Source organism: Anabrus simplex, chromosome 7 (assembly GCF_040414725.1).
Source record: "Anabrus simplex isolate iqAnaSimp1 chromosome 7, ASM4041472v1, whole genome shotgun sequence".
NCBI classification, from domain to species: Eukaryota; Metazoa; Arthropoda; class Insecta; order Orthoptera; family Tettigoniidae; genus Anabrus; species Anabrus simplex.
The window spans coordinates 263,575,776-263,597,756 of record NC_090271.1 but is presented as its reverse complement, the minus strand read 5'-3'; the positions used below and the strand labels follow the sequence as shown (position 1 = coordinate 263,597,756).

Below are 21,981 nucleotides of genomic sequence, written 5' to 3'. Positions count from 1 at the left end.
GGGACACACGAGTATCAACTAAACTATATGTGGCTTGCCCGCAAATTGCCACGCAAATAGAAACAATTAACATTCCATGGTTTCCCATTTCTCTATGTGATGTATGGGCGCCAGCGTTACAGTTTTAAACAGAACTGTAAAGCAAAATTTATATTTACTAGCATAGAGACTTAAATCACAGGGGTAGGATTTTAAATAATTAACCATTAAGTATCGTTTGAGAAAGAAAATTAACGCAATATAAAATACAAATGAATTTATTATACAAAAAAATTAGATGAATCGGAAAAGTTCCTTAAAGCGTGGAGGGATTTAGAATTTACGTTACTCAAATTACTAATTGCTTGCTTTATCTAATTGAAGCTCACCAATTGCAGTTTCCGTTGAAGTCGTCTGGTTTCCGTGGTTACTCGTTCTCTTCTTCTCGATGTAGAATTGGCTCCATGGACATCCTTCCTTCTCTGATGGGGTACGGGCTATCTGGACTAGCACTCCCTAATTGCCTAGTCTTTAAATTAGACATTGGCCCTATACTTGTAAAAACTCATCAGCGTTGATCGTATAAGGAGAAAATTCATTGATATGAATTTTTCCATGTTAGTAGAAATCTCTATCCAACTGAGCTATACTATTTATACGGTACAGACTTGTACAAAATTCCATGGACTTGAACTAAACATAGTTCTTCGTCCAGAAGATTTACTGAATATAACACAAGCCGTAAGCTTGTTTCGTCTCACGTAGATCCGATAACATTACCGCAGCTGAGTAAAGTGTTGAAGCGACAGCACACTGTTCAAAAATAACTATGTCTCGGAGAGACCACACACTGTCTCAAAATCAATAACGTCGTTCAAAGTAGATGTTCACAGTAGAAGTAGCGATGTGAGTCCGTATCTCGAGACTCCCTGAATCGAGGAATGCTCCGCGCTACATAATATATCACCGGGCTCTCCCCACTCTTGATAATAGCTCACTTATTCTCCGACTTCTGTACCGATTTTCATTAAATTCTCTTCAGCCGTTTTCTCGTGATACGCGTGCGTACATACATACGTACATACATGCATGCATAGATACATACAGACAGGGCAGACACAGATATTACGGAAAATTAAAAAAGTGCATTTCCTTGTTAGTGTTTACACGACCGATACAGAAATACAATTATTTTCAAATTCTGAACAATGTACAGACAAAACTCTTATCTATACATATAAAATAACATGTTGTTATATAACGGAGCATCTAATTCGTAGATCGCAATATCATCTCCCTCTTCTTTCTTCTTGACAAGGCCAGTAGGCGTGGCGATGATGTAGTCTGCAAGCCTAAGGCTCTATAAAATGGGTATGCTTAGCCGCCATTTTGGTTCATACATGCGCAATGGGCCATGTGATCAAACTCTAGTTTCTCCTACGTGCGCTCGCTTCGTCACATCGAACGTATTGCTTTAAGCACCGCGTGCAGGGACAGCATAGTGCTATATTTGTGTGGATATTTATTACATAACGGTGGGTTGTTCTGCAGCTAATTGCAGTAATGTCTCTGCTGTGGGATACAGGTTGTTTGGATTCCCTTCTGGTCTGCATTATGCCTCCACTGCCTCTGCTACACCTTCTACTTCAACTGTTGACTTAAACCTGCATCCAGCTCCCAACGACATTACTACACGCCTTAATTCAGTCAGACTGATCATTCCATATTCAGTTCTGCCCACAAAGTCCGGCAACAAGAGTTCAAATTCCAAACACCACAGTTGCATTACTGTATTTGTCAAAACTGACTTCATATGACAGAAATAATTTGTTTAACGTCGTTGGCATTGCAGCAAATGCATTATTGAAAACCGAGATCTGTGGTTGGCCTATATGCAGACAGAACTATGAGCTTTCTGACTCAAGCTCTGAAATATTCGTATTTTTTATTTGGCTTGTCTAAAGAAACCAAATTGTGAAGTTATGAAATTAATTTGCAACTATGAGGACTTATATAGGGTCTATAAGCATTGTATAATACATAATTCAAAATGGTGCAAATCTTTTTTTTTGCTAGGGGCTTTACGTCGCACCGACACAGATAGGTCTTATGGCGACGATAGGATAGGAAAGGACTAGGAGTTGGAAGGAAGCGGCCGTGGCCTTAATTAAGGAACAGCCCCAGCATTTGCCTGGTGTGAAAATGGGAAACCACGGAAAACCATTTTCAGGGCTGCCGATAGTGGGATTCGAACCTACTATCTCCCGGATGCAAGCTCACAGCCGCGCGCCTCTACGCGCACGGCCAACTCGCCCGGTGGTGCAAATCTTGTAAAGGGGATAATTTTCAATGACAAATGTACCAATACATGTTCTCCAACATGCTGTAATTTAAAAGAAAAATTGTTAGACACTTCTTCAAAATTCGATAGTATGCTGTTGTGTACTTTAACAAAAATGTACGGGATGGAATATTATTGTTTTTTAAATACTGTAATAAAAGGAGACAGTATATTTGTAAAATATTACTTAAATATATTTCTTTTTAAATGTGCTGCCTGGACAAGTTAACCAATGTTGCAGCCTTTTGAAGTATAATAAGGTGAGTTATGTTAAGAAATAATACTACTTCTTCTCAAACCAGAGGAATCTCTGTAAAGAAAAAAAGAAGTACTCTTAACTTTTTCAAAGTCAAAAATTTTCAATATTCTCCACACCTCATGGGTCACTCCCCTTGCAAGTCACTGGTAACTGGTTATCAGTGCAATATTTCAGGTTGGGAGAGAAGATTCAGCTATAGAAGTAGTTACTCTATTCCTGCTTACTTCCCGAATATAATTTATAATAACATAACATTTGTTTCATGAATGTTCGGTTGAATAAACTAAAATCTTTTTTTTTTTTTTTTTTTTTTGCTATTGGCTTTACGTCGCACCGACACAGATATGTCTTATGACGACGATGGGACAGGAAAGAGCTAGGACTGGGAAGGAACTGGCCGTGGCCTTAATTAAGGTACAGCCCCAGCATTTGCCTGGTGTGCAAATGGGAAACAACGGAAAACCATCTTCAGGGCTGCCGACAGTGGGGTTCGAACCTACTATCTCCCGAATACTGGATTCTGGTCGCACTTAAGCGACTGCAGCTATCGAGCTTGGTAAAATCCTGTGTTCATTACAACTGCATAAGTAGATGAGATTCATAACACTCGCCAAAAATTAAGTTTATTTTACACATAGAATGTCTTTTTTAAAATACTGGTAAATAAGAAAAGGGACTAAATTTTAGAAGAAAGAAATAAACTTAAAGAATCCCAGTTACTTGCGTGTGTTCATCTTCGTACAGCACGTTTCAGCGTTATTTTTGTTCGAAGAATATTTTTCTTATTATTTCGACAACATTGAAAATAGCGCTGAATCAATTTCACGCAAGTATGAAATACCGATTGAGATCATATGGTATCACAATTTATATATCTTCGACACTGACCGATTACCACATCAAATTCCACGATTTAAGAATGACAGTAGACTATATCAATACCACGGTGTCCCTCATTTCATTTGACGGTACGGCGGCGCATAGCGTACGAACAACTTATTCTACTTATCGATAATATAATAATAACCGATTTACTAGTAATCTATTTTTGCTAATATTTATCCAGTGAGAGTACATGCCTAGTTTGTTTGTTTATTAAAAGGCAAATTATCAACGACCTTGTTTTTACAGTCACCGTCTCGAGTAAAAATTACACAATAATGTACCAAATATACTAATATTTATGATGAGTAACCGTATGAGTAATACTGAGAATGAGTATTTGTATAATATGTTTGTTTAGCATTACTTTCTAGCGTGGTGAACAGTAAAAAAAGAGGGATATACAAGGCTAGGGCGGTCAACTGCCTTACCAACGCAGTGCAGGAATGAACCATAATGGCGGGCGAGCATACCTGGTCTTTAGAGAGCCCTATGCAAGCCTAGCCTCGCGCCCGGGTCGCTGTTTACTGCCTTGGCTCATGAGTTTAACCCAATGACTCGTAATTTTCCCCCGCTATAAGAATAACCTTTTCCCTATACAAAAATGTGAGATGAAATGACAACAACTATGTCTCAACATATTGACCATATTTACAGTACATAATGAAATCCAATCCTACCTAATATAATAATTTAAATAATAAATGAAGTTATAATTATATAATATGATTGCAAAAGCCTTATTTACAAATGCTTGACGTAGAATAAATGTTATTACGAATAATTGCCTTTCGCGAATAAACTTGATATCACATGATATCGCGTAAAATGATAGTATATTAAATTAGTCTGGCTGGAGAAGCCTGGACGGTTACAATGTTCTCACTGACTGACTCATCATCGCCGAGCCAAAACTACTAGATATAAAGAAATGACGTTTTGGGAATATTTACAGTGCCGGACATTAGTATTCATACAGATGGCTTTATATGGAAACATTTCATCACGTTTAATTATACAAGAGAATGTATGCAAGTAATAAACATCTGTTTATTAACATCTCGACTTATACCAGTGGTGACTCCTGACGGTTTAGGGGATGTAACCGAAAAACAATTGCAAATATCAACGCAAACAGACCGATTATAGAACAAAACATCTTGTAACGATTTATTATAAACATAAATGTACACAGTTATAAATTCAAATGTTAAAAATAAACTTATATTCCCAAAATCATATTCAGTACTATTATCATACCTTATTTCTTGAATTGTAGATCAATTCTTCTAGTTTTCCTGACACTTATATCACCTGTTTTTGAAACTGGGGGGTTGATCGCAGTCTTTCTAGGAGACCATTTTCAGTGTTCATCAACGCAAGAGCAGAAAGCCTAGCAAGACCTTGTGAGTTGTGAACAAATTTTTTTTATTGTCTTCATGCATGAAAATGATCTTTGTGCAGAGGCACTTGTGGCAGGAATAGTTGAAATTAACTGGATCAATTTTGTTGTCCCTGGGAAAATCGAACACAACTTCAATGACGTAATGTGCTAGTAGAGCTCTATCACACTGTCTTTTTTCATGTCATTGTGTTTGTACACCACTGAAAGTGCACTTTTCAAACGCATGAAATCAAAATATTCTCCATAATTATCTTTGAGGGATTTGAGAATCTTTTCTGGGAATGAGTGTGAAAACGTTGCAAACTGAGAACCATCTAACAAGCCCAAGAACTTTAACTTCGAGTTTTCAGAAAACCTCTGCCACGAACCTACTACGCTGGTTACGTGCCAGATGCGACCGTGCCGGATGCGACCAGGCCATTATCGTGCCAATAGCGACCGAGTGGATAAGCATCGTGCCGCATGCGACCCATCAATCACTTACAAAATTGATCTGCAAGTAAGGGCTGTCACCAAGTAGCAGATTGCTTATAAGTAGCTAACTTGGTCTTTTCTAAAATAAAGTGCTGACACCGTGATTAGCAGGTTCGAGTGCCGTTGGTCGAAAGAAAAATATAATAATGTTGCTGGCTTTACGTCCCAGTAACTACTTTTATGGTTTAAGGAGACGCCGGGGATGCTGGAATTTAGTCCCGCAGGAGTTATTTTACGTGCCAGTAAATCCACCGACACAAAGCTGACGTATTTGAGCACGTTCAAATACCACCGGACTGAGCCAGGATCGAACCTGCCAAGTCGGAGTCGGAAGACCAGCATCTCAACCGTCTGAGCCACAGCCTAGATGAAAAAAAAATTCACTATCTGAATGTTGGCTGGCAGAGTAGGAAAGTTGGTGGTAGACGGTTTCTAATCACTAGATTGCATGCCAAAAGCCAGGATTCAAATCCAAACCTTTTCGCAGTGTTCAAATGGAGTGAGGGGATATGATGCTGTTGATGGTGATTCGGCCTTCGGATGGCGACGTAAAGCATTGGTATTATTCGAGAGGAATAGGCTACCTGCCGAAACCGGGTTTCATCTCTCCCGACTTCATTATCATAATACCACATCCAGACGCGCAGACGGCCGTCTGGTAGAAAGACCTGCACCAGGCAAGCCGAACACGTCCTCGGACACTCCTGGTACTAATAGGACACGATAAGTAAGTAGGCCTAAGTCGTAAATAATTTCAGAGAATTAGGATCTTTTTTTTTTTTTTTTTTTTTTTGCTAGTGGCATTACGTCGCAACGACACAGACGGGTCTTAAGGCGACGATGGGATAGGTCTAGGAGTGGGAAGGAAGCAGCCCTGGTCTCAATTGAAGTACAGCCCCAGCATTTGCCTGGTGTGAAAATGGGAAACCACGGAAAACCATCTTCAGGGCTGCCGACAGTTGGATTGGAACCCACTATCTCCCGGATGCAAGCTCAGGGCCGCGCGCCTCTAACCGCATGACCAACTCGCCCGGTGGGAAAAGACGTAAACGCATCACCATGTTTCGTGTTGTAAAACGAGTTTCCCCCAGAAGTAGAGATGGGCAAAAAATAACACAACAGTTATTTTGGAACTGTTCCGAACTCGGAACTGGTCTCTAAGTGAACAGTACGCCGGAACATCCTGTTCCGAAAGAACAGTGCTCCGTATCACCTGCACACGGCGGGACTGGTCTACCAACACCCTGTTCGGAAGGAACAGTGTTCTGTATCGCCCTGTCTCATAAAACTAACTGATATTATTAGAACTCATAAAAATATTTATTGGTTAACCAAATTCTGTTTCATAAAGGTGTATACGTGACTAATAAAATGTCTTCACTCATAATACTAGTTAATTAGTCAGCTGATCCAACCGGAGGTTAGAATCGGTTTGTTGCATATGTTCTTGGTTTGTGTTTGTACCCAGCAGTAGGCTATTGCTTGACTACAACTGGATATTAATCCATATCTTCAATAGGGTCACTTAATATTTTCGTTGTTCTGACTTTCGGTACATAGGAGAATGGGTACCGGTAAAAAGATTTAAAATAATGTGAGAGAAGAAATGTTCTTTGAGGAAAGTTTTTGGGCTGCAGCCTATTGCACACTCTATAACCCTCCATTATTTTTCTTTTTTTTATGTGCTCTTAAAAATCTCTGTTGAGATGGACTAGCAACATCTTGGTTTACCGGTGGTATAAGCGGAGCATAAAAGGATAGACTGAGTCTCCGAACAGAACGGCACCAGAAAAGGTCTCCATCCATCAATCATCTTATTGTTCAAGTCACTTAGCCTTAGAGCCCTAGCATCGTTGACACTACCAGGCCAATTCTCACAACATAATAGAATTCTAAGTGGTGGTGGTGATGATGATTATTGTTTTAAGAGGAAGTACAACTAGGCAACCATCCTGTATATGATACTAATCAGAGATAAAAAATGGAAGGGATCCGATTCTTCGAAAAGTGAAGGTATCGTCCAACGGAAGACAAGGGCCACGAAGGGCATGAAAAAGAAAGACTACCTAGGCCTGGCAACCTAATACTATCGGGGTCAGAAAAGAACAAGAGTTGACCAAGGGAGGTCGGATAGGATAGCTGGAAGTGGCACAAGTAAGTGGGAGCAATGCCAGGACTCAGCTATGGGCCCCGTGGTCGCCAAACCACGCTATCAACTGTATAATTCTAAATTTGGCCCATATATGAGCATTACATTCAAGGAATGTTTCCCATACCAATCAGCAAATGCTGGTTCATACGCACTTGGTGCATCAATTTCTGGCGTTCCACCAAGTACTCCTCAAACTAAAGGAATACCGGCAAGTTCAGTGAATATGACAAATGCAGCACTTCGCCATAGTCAGCTAACCAACATGCGAGATCATGAGGAAGGGTGTCATCTGGCGCTGACATAACTCTCCAGATTGTAGTTTTTTAAGTACCATGTATATCAGAAACAGAATGCTACTGTGTACCACTACCTAACCAGTTCAGTGCAATCTGAAGCTGCTGTTTTGAGGTTAGTGCTTCATTCCTTGCATTCTTCTATCAAGCACACATATTCAGATGTTCTGTAATCCGACGTAAATCTCTCACTGTATTCATATGTTTGTTCCGCACCAGTACATTCGCTCCTCATCACTATTTGAATCAGAGTCAACCCGTTCACTGATCTTCACAATTTTATGCCAAAATATTAAAATACCACTCACTTTGCTTCTTTTTTTTTGCTATTGGCTTTACGTCGCACCGACACAGATATGTCTTATGGCAACAATGAGACAGAAAAGGGCTAGGAGTGGGAAGGAAGCGGCCGTGGCGTTAATTAAGGAACAGCCCCAGCATTTTCCTGGTGTGAAAATGGGAAACCACGGAAAACCATCTTCAGGGCTGCCGACAATGGGGTTCGAACCCACCATATCCCGAATATTGGATACTGGCCGCACTTAAGCGACTGCAGCTATCGAGCTTGGTCCACTCGCTTTGGTTTCACTAATAATATAGATTATGAGTCGAAATACATTCATGGAAATAATCCCAATAATATGAGTAACTTTTATTAGTCATATTGTCTTTGAAACTGTTTACAAATATTATTAGGAGTATCTACTAATAATTTTTACTCATAAACGAATAGCCTAACTAATATTATTATATAATAACTCTATGAAACGTAGTATTCATAATATTAGTTAATATTATTGGTTTCTTACTAATAATATTAGTGAAAAATGTTTTATGAAAGGGGGCTCTACTGTACACTCGGCGGGATTGGTCTAGCAAGATCCTGTTCCGAAAGAACAGTGTTCCGTATCGCCTGCACTCAGCTGGATTGGTCTAGCAACACCCTTTTCCGAAAGAACAGTGTTCCGTATCGCCTGCACTTAGCTGGATTGGTCTAGCAACACCATGTTCCGAAAGAACAGTGTTCCGTATCGCCTGCACTCGGCGGGACTGGTCTAGCAACACCCTGTTCCAAAAGAACAGTGTTCTGTATCCTGGTTGGCTGATTGTTCCGACTCTGGGCGAAAGTGAGTGCTATTTCTCTGCGCTGGCTTCGAAGTTCTTTGAAACTTGACTGCACTGGAGCATTAATGGAAGGGGAAGGAACCCACAAAATATGAAACTGTAAGACGTAGAGGCGCGCATCTCTGTCAGTATTTTGAGAGACAGCGGAAGTGTGCATGGCACTGATTTTTAATCTTTATTCGTATGAATTCTTGCTGCGTGAAACCACGTGCATCGTCAAAGTATTCTTTTAGCGCGATTTACGGCTGTTTGTGTTGCGCTATCCACTATGTTATTGAACAAGGCCTAAACATTTCATATTTTACTGGTAACCTGTCTTCTTAGTTAATCTATAACTGTTATTCTGTCTGTCGAAACTAATTTATTTATTTATTAGGCTGTAAGATACCTGAAAAATGAAACATTTAACAACTGATCACAGCTGAAAATTAAATTCAATTTAATTAAGGTGTTTCTTTCTCAGGCTTCATTAATACCCACTTTTTTGATAAAAACTATATTTCAGCGTTCTCTACAGACATAAAGAGTAAAGCATGAAACTAACAGTGAGGAGCCAGTTTTAGAATGAACATTTATGAGGTTCGTTAATGTTTTCTAATTCCCCACTGCCTAAACCTTTTACTGTTATTTTGGAACTGTTATTCGGAACATAGTATTTTTTCGGAACCGGAACAACAGGAACTGTTCCGGAAAAAGAACAACTTCTCCCATCTCTACCCAGAAGTGTTATGTAAAGTAGTGGCAGTAGCTGCTTATAGGCACCGTGCAAATAGATCGAAAAGCTACTACTAGCGCTACATAGTGGCCCGTTCTGAAACAAGAGGTGAGGCGCAGTGCGAGAGTCTCAGTACAACGTGTGTAACATTCGAACAAGTTGCGGGTTTAAAGCAATTCAATTCGGGGATCTAAGTGAATCATCATGCTATAAAGGACGAGACCTTGTTGTCAGTGGCCACGTGAACAGTGTTGAAGAGTTAATTTCGAATGGTTTCGGATACATCACAGGAAAAGTCACCCGACAAACGTCTGGCAATTTGCCGCCTTATATCGTGAAACTTGAGGTAGGCAAGGTGTAATTAGGTAAAAATTTATATAGTTTATTTAGTAAGGATTAATTGATGCATGTTTGCTAAGTTGTACGCATTTTTATTTTGTGTTCAGGTTGACCAGAATCGTAATGTCTCTACCAGCAAATGTTCCTGTCCTGCCGGCGCCAGAAGAACTTGTATACGCGTAGCTGCGGTAGTGTATTATATAAATAATGAAAGTGTTGCCTCCAAAACAGACCGCCCGCAACAGTGGGAAAACCGAGCCCGAAAACAATGTCAACAGAAAAATATAGAAAAGGCAAACGCGTAGAAGAACTGTTCGGTAAAAAGACTTTGATGACATCTCTTTCCCCCTTCGAATTAACTGAGGATATTTTTAAAAACATCGCTTGCAGTCTTCGTACAAAGCATCGAGCAGAAGCAAGTACTGAAATCAAACAATCGTGCAGAGCCGTAGTCACCTTATTGTTAGACAGGGTAGTGAATGATGTGGAGAGAGAAGAATGTTAGGAAATTGTGACACAGCTATTACAAGTCTCTAACGACGTGCGCTTGTCAGACAAATACACCTTTCGCACTGTGAGTGACGAAATGTTTTTTACCCGCAAAGTGCAGGTTAATACAGATCATATAATTAAAATATCCCTGGACACTCTATCTCAATCAGGAAGCCCTCGATGGTTTCAAGAAAAAAAAGATAAGAATATCTGCTAGCACGAAAGCAAATCGGATCAAAACTAGGCGACATAACTTTGATACTTTAGCTCTCGCATTTGTAAATTAATCTCCAATTAGGGGGAGCTGCTTTGAACATTCTTACGGAAGTGAAATGGAAAGTGAAGCAATAGAATGCTATGGAAGTTCATTTGTTGTTCGTGTTATTCGATGAGGTTGCAAATTCGTTAACACGCAACACATAGACGATGTCATCCACGTGCGGAAAAAGTTCTGTTGGCAATTTCTGTAATATATTGTATATTTTGATTCTTTTAATACACCTTTCTACGTGAATTCTAACACTCGCAATATTGTAAGTACTCTCAACTTCCTCAGCTGTTAATCTCCCGTCATGTAAGAACGGTGGTGTCATGATTATGATACCGCGGCCAGATAAGTTAGTTCTGATGCCTAAATCCTTTATCTGCCATGACCTCATCGCCAGGTTGAAGGAAAGTAAACCACTGACGGTTGTTATGAATGAGTCGCTAGCTCTTCCACCGTAACATTTACTATAGATTTAAAGCGATCATACCATTAGGCGTGATTGCAATTAAAACTTTTGAAGTGTACAACTCTTCTATTGAGAATAGAAATACAATGTCTTGATCTACTTGGAGAGGCTGTTCAACCCTAAATTCCGTGCAGTCAATAATGACTCGACAGTTACCGTAATTTCTTTTAATTGCTGGAGACATTATTTCTTGAACACTTTCCTTACTAGGCCAGAATACGTACGCAGTGCCAGTCGCATAAGCGCGGTCGTAAAAATACGTGAAATTGTTGTCCTGTGAACACTCTCAAAGCAGAATAGGACAGTCCGATTTTCATTTTCATTAGGAAAATGAATAATCTGGTTTCTTTACATAATTTAGAAACGTTACAGTTTGGTAATAACGCAAGGCAAAGACGTTGAAGTTCACACTTGTTAAATCACACATTTGTGTATTGTTCCTTATGGAAGTGTAGCCTTGGAAACCTGGACCCTGATCGTCTTCCGTTCCACACATTTTATCATGTTTCGTAATGTCCCCTCACAGACCGAAATTAAGTGGAATACATGCTTGTGTATTTACGTCGTTTTCATTTATTGAGCAAGGAAACATGACGTTTGAACAATGAAAATCAGATGCATCTTTTGTTACTTGGGCAAACTGTACTTGAAAATTTTCCGTCTGATTCTTCCTTTTGTAATCGCTTGAGTTGTCAGTGAAAGCGCTGTAAGCTGGGTCGCAGCTACACATTTCTCTTCCTGGATTCATCTGGAAATATTGTCGGAACATAGGCTGGACTTAATGGGTGTCTAGATCTTTTGTTTCCGATGAAATGTGCACTACATATTCTTGAGTAAGTCGTAGGTTGCCAAAGTGATCCATCAGTGCTAAAAATTAAATCGGATCAACTGAACTTATTGCAAACATGTGCAGTACATATGTGTAGGCCTCCTACTTACTTCGTTCGGTTAACTCCTTGTATTATCCATCGCCTCCTTCGGTCCACATCTATCGCTCGTTTTGGAAAACAATAAATTTGTACTTCACTTCCCGTATTTGCGTAAGTATTGGAACATCTGACAACACAACAATTGCGTTTACTTGATCTCCTTTTCTGTGCCATTATCATCTGAGTGACTACACGCTCAATCATAACAGAACAGGTACTGCGAGTCTGGAGTCTGCCTCACGTGTTGTTCTGCGCCCGGCCGCTAGAGCGACGCGCACGGTGCCTATAGGACTTATTGAAATGGCATTGCACTTCGTTTAGCTTACCTTATCTAGGGTGATAACACAACTTATCAAATTACAATTTGTTGTCAACGCCGGTCGCATCCGGCACGGTTACAGATTATGCGGTCGCTAGTGGCACGGGTCGCATGTGGCACGCCACCACTACGCAGGCGAAGCAAGGGGGGGGGGAGGGGAGAGAAGGGCATGAAAATGAAACACTCCCTAGGCCTCGAATGTTCTAATACCGTCGGTGTAAGAAAAGAACAAGAGTTGACCACGGGAGGTCGGACAGGATAGACGTAAGTGAGGAGCCTAGCACAGGTAAGTGGAAGCAATGCCAAGACTCAGCTAAGGCCCGTGGTCGCCAATCCACACTCGCAAGTTGAGAGCACCTTGGGCCCCTTTTAGTCGCCTCTTACGACAGGTAGGGGATACCGTGGGTGTATTCTTCATCTGCGTCCCCCACCCACAGGGGTTAGTGTGTTTGGTCCGCGAGAGGTATTTTATTTCCCTCAAGTCCGCCGGCAAAGCCGGTTAGGACCCCCCTATCCGCCACGTGGGAGTATCACCTCTCATGCTGGCATCTCTGGAGTAGTTTGGCAATTAGTAGCAATCACTAGGTAGTCACGCTCATTTCTTTCGATAATAAAATTGTGTATTTGAATTTTTATATAACCCACTTCCATTAAAACATGAACAAGGGACGTAACGCATCAATCGCATGTATGGGCAATTCGCCACTGATTTAAACTTACGGAAAATAAACACAAAATGACTCCTTACTAATAAAAAATTACAACTCATTGGAATATCATTTTTGCGTAGGACATAAGTATTCATACAAGATCAAAAGTAGGCCTGTGTTGTTTCTATAAGTAACATCTCTACCGAATCGTTTCTTAATACTTGACATCCATTCCTTCGTTATGGATGACTTGTGTAAGCCGTTTTGGCATGGAATATACCCATTTCCTTATTATTTCGGAACCAGTTGCGTTCCATTCTTGTAGTAACACTTCCATTAACCTTTCTTTGCTGGTAATATCATGCTTCCTTACTCTTTTCCCAGTTCATTCCACAAATGATCGACTGGGAGGTCGGGACTGAGCTGGGGTTTTCAGGGTGTGTGGTGTATGATAGAGCTGCGAGAGACGGACAATTTCCGCAGTATGTTTGGAGTCATTATCTTGCTGGAAATAGAAATTATTCCCATTGCCCAGTTTGTCGACATTTCTCTCCAAATTTTCCTTCATTACTTTGTAACCACATCTGTCCATAATTCCATCAATGGTGACTAGTTCTCTTACACCTGAAGCTGCCATGCAGCCATATTCCATTGCTCCACCTCCTCCATGCTTCATATTAGCCTGGATATGCTTTATGTCCAGCTCAGTAGGCCTATTAGGCTTCCTCCAGACCAACACTCATCCGTCGTTGTGAAATATATTAAATCTATTTTCGTCACTAAATAAAACTCTGTCCCAAAATCCAGTATCTTTTTCTACATATTCATTGGCAAACTGCAATCCACTTGATTTTTCTTACTATTGTAGGGTTTCTTTCCGGGGACCCTAGCGTTGTAGCCTACTCCGCGCAATTAAGGATTCTTCTGATGGTTCTACTTGTGACTTGTTTACCATAATATTCTTCTACATGGGCTTTTATTTCTGTCGCACTTATCATCGGATTCTTCGTGACTTTTCCCTACCATCCTCCTTTCTCGAGTCGTCATTTTGTATGGTCGGCCTGGCCTTTTGTTATTCACAAGGGTTATGTTTGTTTAAAATCGCTGTATGGCACTTTGGACAGTAGCATGGATTCTACATATTACATTTGCGATTTCAGGATACTATTTATTTTGATTATAAAGCCGTACCATGATATCTTTCTAAGCAACCGTAGTTTCCTTGGTCTTGCACCCTGCTCATCGACTCTAAACTGCTGGGCTCTGAATAGGGCGGGGGACGTATCCACTGCCTGTACAGTAGGACAAGCCATGTGTATGAATACTTACGTTACTGGATTAATCCAGGCTAATGACGTACTTTGTGAGATGCAAAGCTGCCAGGGTGCACGGTTTTATACACAGAAGCCTCCGTGGGTGCAAGTCGAATGCTATACGGACGGCTTACCTGACACTAGTGAGACCTATTCTAACGTATGGTCTGCCTGTCTGGCACCCTACCACCGCAGCTAACCTTCACAAACTAGAAGGAATCCAATGTCGCGCTGAACGACTAATTAACAAGAACAGCTGCCTGCCTTCCCTCCCGTCAATCGCCTCCTTGTGTAAACAAAGCGACGTCACCTTCTTACACAAGTCCCTCACAGGGGCCATTCACATTTCGCCGTTCCCTCGACTCTCCTTATCCTACAGCTCCGTCCGCAGAGGCAAAGGGGTGGTCTTATACCCCCCTTTGCGCGAACTGAGTCCTACAAACTAGGTTTCTTTGCTCGTTCAGCGCGGCTATGTTATGTTCGCACGTACCGCGAGAAAATGCATGTGAATATGTGGAAGAATGAACGAGGGAGTCAAAGGTTGTATAATGAGAAATATGTATACATTAGGGTATACTTTGTTACTTTATCTGTAAATAGTGTATATGATGTTTTAGTTTAGGGTTTAGGTAATTATTTCAAAGGTCAAGAGGCACTACGTGTAGGGGGCTTGGTCCTTTTCCACTGGCTTTCCATAGATACTGCAAAAGGTTTATGGTAAATAAATAATTAATTAATTCATTAATATAGTTCCGTTTATTCACGTTGTGTCGTTTACGGTGTTTAGTGATGAAGCATCTCCGTTTATGTTTTAGGGATTTGAACTGTGTACAGAGGACAAGTAGTAATTTCGTGTCGATATCAGGCTGTGTTTATACTTATGCCCTCCACTGTATATTAGAGTGTAGGTGCTCGCTAAGGGAAGAATTTTGGATATTTCGTCGATAAGGAGGTGAATTGTTTAAATGAGTATATATCTAAAAAAACTTGAGTTTACAGACGTAAAAATTGGTATTTGGAATCTCCTTTAAAAATAAAGAAACACGTATTTTTTGTTTTCGGAAAATCCACTCAAGGGGGTGAAAAGAATTTAAAAAGCGAGTGAATTTTTAAAATGAGTACCGCTATATCCGCAGTATATATAAAACTTAACATGTTACAGACATGAAACTTGGTATTCGGAAAGTCCTTTAAAAATACAGGAAAGTGTATACTTTTGTTTTCGGAAAAGGCACTTACCCGGGGTGAAAGGAAGTGAAAAGAATTGAACTGTTTTTTATAAGGATACTTATATTTTTTAAAAAAATTATAATCTCTTTATTTGCAAATGAGGTGTCTACCTCGGTGGATGTTACAGACGTGAAAATTGGTACTTGAAACCTTGAAAAATATAGAAACACGAATTTTTTTGTTTTCGGATATTCCACTTGGGTGGGGGAAGGACTGGTAAGGGGGTTGAATTATTTTTATGGGGACCCATATATTTCAAAAACTGAAGATATTACAGACGTGGAAATAGGTATTTGGAATCTCTCTTTTTTTTATTTTTATTTTTAGAAGACTGTTTCTCACATTTACAGTTCTGTGTTGCATGGTAATCTTGGCCCCAAAAGGCAATACTAAAAAAACTGAACTTTATATTTCAGTATACTGCATGTTTGTTTTCTAAATTTATCACATCAGGAATTACGTAACCAGCTTGTATTAGGATAATGAGACCTCATAGTTTAGGTTGCGTATGTCATCTTCACGCGATGAGTAATGTAAATTCAAGGGACATGATACATCTCGTGGAATTTATTCATTGAATTGTTATCGTATAGCAGGTTTTTGTGGAACTATAATGTGTTGAGAATTTAAATGCAGTGCGTGAAAGTTTGCAGTTGCCACAATGCTACAAAGTTGTGCGTACCCTGGCCAAAATACAGCTATACAAATAAATATACACTAATTTCATTTTCTTCGTATGAGAACAGGATACCTTTATGAAAAACAAAAATCCAAACCGAAAATGTACATGTTACGAAGAATACAGGAGTATGTTTTACTCTATTTCCCGAGCTGACGGTGAGTTTGCTTTTGACTTTCTTGTTGCATAGCTTTATAGCAGGTCATTTTATTGTTGATACAGAAAAAAGCATGAAAGTAATATAAATGGTCAGTAACCAAGTGAACCTTCATATGGTTATTTCTTGGGTTAATGTGTAGTATGCGCTGCCTTTCCTCCCCAAGATTAATGCGAATAAAAGCAAAAACCCACTCTAAATATACAACTAAATGCAGTTTATAAAACCTAACCTTCTGTTAAACGAGCTTAGCTTTTTTATGCATACTATTTAAAATATAAAAAACAAGCTATTGCTGGTAGATAACATTTAGTTGTTACAAGCAGTGCAACTTAATAATTAAGAAATTAATACTTAACCATTAATGAATTATTCCTCAGGAACTTCTGTGAATGAGGGAAATAACTAACAGATCTTCCTGGCCAGTGAATTAATATTTGAGAAAACATGGACTATTCCTAAACAAAAAATGATACAAATATTTGTGTGGAAGAAAGGGTGTCAGTCTTCGAAGGATAGTGCCAGAAGTGTCAAAAGAAACCAAGAAAGCTACTGTATTTATGGCTATCTAGAGATACATCTCCATCTTTTTATTAATACATAATAATTATTCGTTGGGTATATTTACGAGTAAAACCCTCAAGCTTTGACCGCGTGGATCACTCTTCAAACCTACTTCCTAAAATTACATGGACCTAACTTAAGAGATATGATGCGATTACAGGTATTAATGATCTCTCCTGTTATATTAATGTAACATTTGTTAAAATTTCATAATTACAATGTACAGATCTATCATGTCCTTGCATTGCACGGCTCGGACGGAGGAAACAGTTCGCCTCTTTGCGTGACATTATTGGAGCTACAGTATGGCCTGTACATCATGAAGGCAATGGTACCGAGGAACTATTACTTTTATAAAATTACAAAATCCATGCGAGCGAAGCCGCGGGTAATTGATAGTTATATATATATATATAGATTCTGCACACCTCACAGTGAATGTCTGTAAGAAGGCGGCAGTTGATGGCGCTCAGTACTTAATCGCAAAAATAATTCTAACACAAATAAAGAAAAGTTTTTCAGATTTCAAAAAGTCTTCATGCATGATTATACGTTTGTGCAAACTGTACTACATTTGCCCACAACAAGGTGCTTAAAACTCCTGTCAGAAAAAAATGGTAACAGCACTTTCCTGGATCAAATCATTCAAATAGTGAATACATAGAAGTTTGTGCAAACTATACCTACATTTGCCCACAACAAGGTGCTTAAAAATCATGTCAGTAATACGGTAGTACTCTCTCGGATCAAATAATTCAAATAGTAAATAATAATAATGTTTGCCAGTAACTTTGGGGAGAAAGAACAAAGGCATTGAAATAAATTGCCTAGCATTTGCAGACGATTTTGCTATTTTCTCAGAAAACCTATCAAGTGCAACAACACAAATCAATCTCTTGGAAGAAATAGCCACAAGACAGGTTTGAGAAAGTCCATAGAAAAAACAAAATTTATTACAAACATCAAGAATGCTCCAAAATTTTCGGCAACAAATATTGGTCCAGTAGAAAGAGTTAACAAAATTCAAATATCTGGGAGATATAATTCAAGGAAATGGTTTAGACAAAGCTGCAGTAGAAGAAAGGGTACACAAGATGGAAAGAGCATATGGTATCACAAAGAATTTTTATAACAAAAAGTGTCTATCTAAAAATCTTAAAATAAGGCACTACACTACAGAAACTGGAATGCTTATATGCAAGTTAATGCCTGGTACTAAATTATAGATTAGATAAACTTGATGTACTAGAAAGGAGAATCATGAGAAAAATCTTAGGCCCTGTGAAAACAACAGAGGTATGGAAATTAAGATCTAATGATGAAATGTACATGAACATAGAAAATATAACAAAAACAATAAGAAAAAGGAAATTGCAATTTTTTGGACATACTTACAGAATGGATGATTCCAGATTAACAAAAAGGATTTTCAAGTACCTTTGTGACAAAAAGGCAACAACTAGCTGGATTCAAGAAGTAAAGAAAGATTTAGAAAAAAATAATATAAGAGAAGAAGAAACTATGGACAGAGAAACTTTTAGAAAGAGGGTAGTAAGTATGGAAGGATTCCAAGGAAGATTGAACAAGAAGCCTGGTGCGAAATGGTCTGAGGACAGAAGGAAACAGCATAGTGAAACTATGAAAGAATATTGGAAGGAGTGGAAGATAAAACAACAAACTATGAAGAACTTAATTGAAATTGGCACGTGGTCCTTAGCAGGCCTCATCGGAAAGAAGAAGAAAGAATAATAATAATAATAATAATATACATTGCTACACACACGACTTCCAATAGCTCCATTACTTCCTTAATATCTTGAGAAATTACACTTTCTCGGGGTTTGGTGTTAAAATTTAATTTGTACTTTCCAGAACCGCCTTTGCTGGCAGGACCTAGTGTTTACAGTGCACTATGTCTTCTGGTATAGGCTAGAGCAATTATGTTACTTTCATAGATCTGTCTCTGTCTTATCCTTGGCTTTGACAATATGAAAGTGACTGAGGTATGAGCGATGCTATTAATGCCAATCCTTATGCAGCCAGTCCCTGCTATGAATGGTGTGAAAATGTTGCTCATAGGGTCGGTTGGTGTATGCATATCAGTGGGCTTGGCAGACTGATATGTAATAGCAACTCTGGCTCGGTGAGGAAAGCAACGGGAAACTACCTCACTCCTCATTTCCCTAGTATGCCTCTTCAGTGATACCTAGGCCATCTATGACAGCTGATGGCAGAGCTGTTGAGGATCCCACCAGCGGCATCGCTGACGGACTGAACGTACGTACATACTTTCCAGAAACTTTCATACTCGCAAAAAAATATGTATACTTGCAAACTTGGGATTTTTTGCCTCTGGACTTTAATTTCCTACCCCCAACTCTCACCAGTTAGAGCTCTCAGAGTTTCGGAAAGTTTAAAATTTACTGGAGATTGTGGTGATATGAGGTTCTCTGGTATCAAGTTTTAAATTTCTAGATTACCTGGAAGTGCTTCAACTGGCATCTGCCTTGCATTTGTTCTGTTTTATAATGGCGACCATTGCTGGGTTTGGCTTGCTAGATCAAAGAAGCCGCCTTCAGTTTTCCATTCTGTTTATTTTCTATTCTATGCTGTTATAATGAGATGCTTTCTATCAATTTTGGCTGTACTTGGGGGTTTGAAATTTTTCTGTCGATCGCTACGTACAGTAGTTAGCAAACGAACAAGAATTGGTTGTGTGGGCTGAGTGGCTAAGCTAAGCTCAAGGTGCTGGCTTTCTAAGCCTAAGTTGGCAAGTTCGATCCAGCCTCAGTCCGGTGCTATTTGGAGGTGCTAAAATACATCAGACCCGTGTTGATATTCACCTCCACTTGAAAAGACTCTTATGGGATAAAATTCCGGCACCTTAGAATCTCTGAAAACTGTAAAAGTACTGGAATGTAAAACCAATAACATTAAGAATTGGTTTTATTTTGTTAAAAGAACAGTGATGACAAAAGGAGCAGCAAAGAGATCAATCGGTGCAAATTTAGATTTTGGAACTAGGAAGAAATTTGTGATTTCTTTTGTATGAAGTATGCTATTGTATGACTGTGAATCTTGGACAATCAGAGATTAGGATTGGAAATGGCAGGAAAAGCGTTTGAGATGTTGGTCTGGAGACAAACCCTACGGATTAAATGGACTGAAAAGAGAATAAAGAAAAGCGTTCTGCAAGAAATTCAAGGGAAGAGAGAACTGATGCTAACGATACAAGGAAGAAGAGCTAATTTCACTATCTACATCTTGCGACAAAATACCTTTCTTACCAATCTGCTGGAGGGGGAAACCACCAAGAAGAAGGGTGAGGACAACCGAGGAAAAAATTCCATCAAGTCTTGGCACAGTGTTCATTATGGTCCCTATTATGAAACAAAACTAGGAGCTGAGGACAGACAACATTAGACAAGGCATTGCCTTTAGACAGTGATGATAATTATTGACCTCATTGATTTTGTTTAATGAGTCGGTGAACATTGCAGTTTATTTGTAAAATCTACACAGCATTCGGGGGAAAAATTAGGTATGGAGATTATAGAAATAAACTTCCGTTAGGAAGCACTATATGTCAGCGAGCCAGATAAAAGGATGCAGCATATTACCAGAACAACTAAGCCACTTTTCAATATTATCTTCATGCATTTGAATTGAAAACACCTTTTTATTCATGAAATTGAATAGTACATATTAGGTTAATTTGAAAGTGGGGTTCCAACCCCTGTGTCGGTAGCCCTAAAGATGGTTTCCTGTTTTCACACCCTTCAAATGCTGGGGCTGTACCAAAAGGCCACAGTCGCTTCCTTCCTTTTCCTAGCCCTTTCCTATCCCATTGTTGCCATAATACCTATCTGTGTCTGGTGTGGAAATGGTAAACCACAGAAAACCATCTTCAGGGCTGCCGACAGTGGGATTCAAACCCGCTATCTTTCCCAACCACACGGCCAACTCGTCTGGTAGAGATGGTATTTTAACAATTAAAAAACATTAGTATAAGCCTATAGTGAATATTTGTTAAGTATCATATCGCATCACATGTTGTTTAAAGCTCCTGTTTATTCTTTTTTAGGGTGCCACTGTTCTCACGTCAGGTCCACAAGTACTGCGGGCCCTTAGCCTACAAAGTCCTAAGGCCACTGCACAGAGTAAGTCCTAATAGAACATATAAATTTTCAATTTTAATAAAGTCTTCTGTACTCTTAATTACTATGGCATTCTGTGGTAGGGGGATTGGAGGATGATTAGCATAATTAGGGAGTGTTCATTCTCAACAGTAAATCTTGCTTAACTATGTTCTCTGAAAAAACTACTATGCATTTGAATAATTTCCTTGCAATCAGAGCTATATATCTGTTGCTGGACCTACCAGGAATAATGTTTCTCTTTATATGTATTTAAATATCATATCATATTGCTGATAATTTCAAATATACATTGCCACTAAGTTTTCAACATTAAATCTGTACAAATCTATGTTTGAATTAAGATGTACGGAACCTGCACAATGATAAATTTTATGAATTGCCATTAAATTATGTGTTGTGAAGAGGTAGACCAAATCTTTCATTGTTTTCCAACAAGACTGTTTTATCTTCTGATAACTGATCTTGGAACTTTCAGAAACCTGAAGATATCTGTGAGGTGGCACTTCATGACCAAAATATGAGCGTGTTGTATGCTGTGAGAATAACAGAGTAAAACATTGGAGGAGGATTACATTTGAATGTGTATTCTTATAAAAGGGTTCTGTCATCGCTTGTACAATCTCTATCAAAACCTCCTGCAACATGTTCGACAGCAGAACCGCAAGTTCCTATTTGTGACCTGCATGTTCTCCTATCGTAACACATTGCAATTTGTGCTCGTGAGAGAGTTTGACAAGGTATAAAAATCAAACTGTTTTCCAGATTTCAAAAATTACAATCCAAAAAGGAC

The 21,981-nt window shown here is 39.2% G+C and overlaps 1 protein-coding gene across 3 annotated transcripts in view; it reads left to right on the top strand.

The window, feature by feature from the left end:
- The window catches only part of Dp (transcription factor Dp), a 311,515-nt gene that overhangs the window by 158,052 nt on the left and 131,482 nt on the right, over window positions 1-21,981 (top strand). For all 3 annotated transcript variants that reach the window (XM_067151669.2, XM_067151668.2, XM_067151670.2), the window contains one exon: window positions 21,116-21,191. In XM_067151669.2, the coding sequence (XP_067007770.1) occupies window positions 21,116-21,191 (76 nt within the window). The remainder of the gene's footprint in view (window positions 1-21,115; window positions 21,192-21,981) is intronic.